Source organism: Mus caroli, chromosome 1 (genome assembly GCF_900094665.2).
Source record: "Mus caroli chromosome 1, CAROLI_EIJ_v1.1, whole genome shotgun sequence".
In the NCBI taxonomy this organism is placed as follows: domain Eukaryota; kingdom Metazoa; phylum Chordata; class Mammalia; order Rodentia; family Muridae; genus Mus; species Mus caroli.
The window spans coordinates 161386078-161390063 of NC_034570.1; the positions used below are offsets into that span (position 1 = coordinate 161386078).

Below are 3986 nucleotides of genomic sequence, written 5' to 3' on the forward strand. Positions count from 1 at the left end.
AAAAAAAAAAAAAAAAAAAAAAAGTAAAAATGTCCACATTAATTTCCCAGCCTGCCAAAGTGTTTCCCCATGAACTCTGACCCTACTCAAAGGACAACCTGACTGATGCTGGATGAAAGCTACAGGGCATCCCGGCAGTTGGATGTGGTAGCATGCTCCTGTAATTCCAGCTACTTGGGAGGCTGAAACAGTTGGGTCGTCAGTTCAAGGCCTGTCTGGGCCGGTCTGGGTACTTGGCAAGGCCTGACTCAGGTTCAGTGCTTGCCTAGCACGGATGGGACCCTGGGCTGGATTCCTGGCACCACCAGACCTCCCGGGGCCTGTCTAGAGGAAAGTGGGTAGTGATCGTTGCTTGAGGCCAAACACTCCTTGGGACCAGGAATAGGCTGAGGGTGGTGGTAACATGCACCCGGGAGGCAGAAGCAAGAGCACACCAACTGGAAGGTAGTCTGGGTAAGAGTTCCAGGCCAGCTGGGGATAGATGGTGAATCCCTTTCTACAGATTTCAAGAGACTAATGAAACAGGCCTCAACCCAACCTGGGCCCAGCCCATCTCTGCTGCCACGGATTTGAGTTCATGCTGTCTTCCTGTCTAACTGCCACCCAACAATCACTCTTCAATCCAGTGCTTTGACCAATCTCTTAGTGTTTTTCTTGGTGGTGGGGACTGAACCACAGGCCTTGGGCATACGATCATGGAACCAAATCTCTAGTCCCAAGATGGATCTCTTACTCCAGAGTTGGCAAAAATCTATCAAAATAGCACTCCTGGCTAGGGAATTGGTGTAGTGGCACAGTGCTTGCTAACACGCACAAGGACCTGGCTTTGACCCCTAGCACCACAAACAAAGCACCCTTGGAAAGGATCCAGGGTCTCAGTAAGGGTAAAGAAGCAACATTTTCCCACTGTATATTTTCAAGAATTCTGACACCTCCAATCCTGCCCTGCTTTTAAAAATTTCTTCTACTTCCCCCACCTCCCCCCAAATCTAATTTAGCCCTTAGCCTCCACCTCCACTGGTGCTTGGTATCCATAACCAAATGATCTGCTGAAGTACAAAGCTGGCCATCCACAGGGCTGGGCCCTGTAACCCCCAAAAGCTCCCTGCATGCTTAGCTGGCTTCTTATGTTCTTTCCTTGACCAAAATCTCTCCACTACTTGGTTGTGATTACCTCATTTTTCACAGTGGTAGTTGTTGGGCAAACTATTTCTCTCCATACTGGAGGGTGTACATGTCCAAGATCCAAAGGGAGGGGCAGAGATTAGACCCTTAATACCCACCTGTCACTAGATTCCAAAGAGTCAAGCATAAAATGAGTAGTACTTTAATTGTTTCCAAAGAAAGATGGTACATAAATTTAGAAAATATGACATTAAAGGCGTATTTTCCTAGAAATGAAAAACTGAACAGAAACTTAATACAATTTTTTTTTTTTTGATTTTCCTCATACATTAAAAGCTGTGTATCTGTTCCCAGGCTCGAGCTCCAAGCTCCCAGGCTGCTCTTTATCTCCCTCTAGCTGAGCAGGACAATCCCTCCTCCTCCACCTCTCTCCTCTCAGTCACGCGGTGTGGGTGCTAAAGGCCCCGAGCTGACCAATGGACAGAAGTGTCCTTTAAGCCAGCAGCCCACAGGCAGTGGCACTCAGGGAGGTCACAGAACTGGCATTGTTTCCACTGTCTCAGCAAGAAGCAGCGGAAAGCTGACCCTCAGCACAAATCAGTCAAATGTGGAGCAGGAGCGAGGGCTCCCAGGCCCAGGAAGGACGACCCTTTCCTACTACGACAGGTCTTTAAGCCGCTCTACTGCACTCCAAGGGGATTGAAAGCATGTGGCATCTAAACAAATCAGGAGCACCTGGGTGGCTGGGGAGAGGGGTGGGGAGAGTGATAAACAGGAATATAAATCAGTTTGATGATGTACAGGGGTGCTGGGAACTCCAGCTCTTCACAGGGCGGCCAGCCCACCAGAGGACAACACAGCAAGAACCACAACTGCCACTCCAGACAGCCAGACCTGGGAAATTGCCAGGCCTTTTCCTAGGTCCCATAGCTGTAGAAAAAGAGGGGAAGACAAGCTTTAATTTTTATTTTCAGCAATTAGAACTCCAGTCACTCTTACAATTCCTGTCTCAGAAATGTTCTACCTACTGAACGGTACTTCCCTTTTTGGGGTTCCGAGAAAAGCAGCATATCCCTATGTCCCAGTTTCACACTTCTGAAAGCCACAACACGGTCCCTACCACCCGCTCCCCAGTGACGAAAATCAAGTCATCTCATGTGGTACTGATGGGTGACTGTTCTTCAGAATGCCAAAGGCCCTCCACACAAAAGCTTCCAGACTGTACAGACATAATCTCCTCTCTCTACCTGACAGCACATCTAGATCAGTGTTTCTGGAAAAGTTTTCCTTCAAAACAGTTTTGTTTTCTGAGATAGAATCTTGTTATATGGGGTTGGGGATTTAACTTGATAGAGAGCACTTGCCTAGGAAGCCAACGGCCCTGGGTTCAGCTCTCGGCTGGGGTGGGGAAGATCTTTGTTATATGATTCAGATTAGTGTAGAATTCATCCTGTATCCCAGGATGGACTCAACTCAAGCTCCTCCTGCCAGCATTTCCTAAGTGCTGGGGTTACAGGTGTTCACAATATCTGGACCGAAGTACTTCTGCATCGTGTGGGACATCATGTGGATGTGGTTAAAGTTCTGTGGCTATAACTGCAAGATTTTTTTTAAAAAGATTTATTTATTTATTTATTATATGTAAGTACACTGTAGCTGTCTTCAGACACTCCAGAAGAGGGAGTCAGATCTCGTTACAGATGGTTGTGAGCCACCATGTGGTTGCTGGGATTTGAACTCNGTACACTGTAGCTGTCTTCAGACACTCCAGAAGAGGGAGTCAGATCTCGTTACAGATGGTTGTGAGCCACCATGTGGTTGCTGGGATTTGAACTCAGGACCTGAGGAAGAGCAGTCGGGTGCTCTTACCTGCTGAGCCATCTCACCAGCCCCTAACTGCAAGATTCTTAAGCAGTTTACTAACCCAGCCTGTGAACCTCTGAAAGGGAATATGATGCATAGCAGAGACAATCACAGAACTCTTCCTTAGTGAGACTGTCCTTCAGGTCTGATGGACTGGAGATATTCCTGGGGCCTAGCACTGACTCCTCCTCTCCTCCTTGGAGATAGGATCTTGGCAGGTTTTGAATTCATCGTGTAGCCAAGAAAAACCTTGAACTTCTGATCCTCCTGCCTCCACCTTCTGAACACTGGGATTACAATACTCAGTTCATGTGGTACTGGGGATCAAACCCAGGGTTTTGTAAATGCTGGGCAAGTATTCTACCAACTGAGCTATAACTCCCTCTAAGATCTCTTTTTGTTTGTCTGTTTGGTTTTTTGAGACAGGGTTTCTCTATGTAGTATCCTGGAACTTGCTTTGTAGACAAGGCTGGCTTTGAACTCAGAGATCCACCTTCCTCTGCTTCCCAAGTACTGAGATTAAAGTTGTACACCACTATGCCTAGTTTTTTTTGTTTGTTTGTAATGATTTCTTTAATTATTTGATGTGCATTGGTGTCGTACATGTATGTATGTTTGAGGGTATCAGATCCCTGGAACTCAAGTTACAGTTTTAAGCTGCCACGTGGGTGCTGGGATTTGAACCTTGGCCCTCTAGGAAAGCATCCAGTGCTCTTAACTGCTGAGCTATTCAGCCCCGGTTTTTTTTTTTGTTTGTTTTGTTTTGTTTTTGTTTTTTTAAGACAGGGTTTCCCTATGTAGCCCTATCTGTCCTGGAACCTACTTTGTAGACGAGGCTGGCCTCAAACTTCATCTGCTTCTGCCTCTTAAGAACTGAGATCAAAGGTGTGTGCCACCACCCCAAGCAGAATCTAACTTTCCATGTTTTTCTCTTTCTTTGTTTTTTATCCTCTCCCAACCAGGACGTCACTATACTGACTTAGGATGCATTCAAATTT

At 46.5% G+C, this 3986-nt stretch overlaps 1 protein-coding gene across 1 annotated transcript in view; it reads right to left on the bottom strand.

The window, feature by feature from the left end:
- Positions 1-1304: 1304 nt before the first annotated feature.
- Positions 1305-3986, bottom strand: part of Sdhc (succinate dehydrogenase complex subunit C) — a 22465-nt gene continuing 19783 nt past the window's right edge. Inside the window, exon 6 of the mRNA XM_021161399.2 lies at positions 1305-2055. Coding sequence (XP_021017058.1) covers positions 1951-2055 — 105 coding nt within the window. The 3' untranslated portion in view covers positions 1305-1950. The remainder of the gene's footprint in view (positions 2056-3986) is intronic.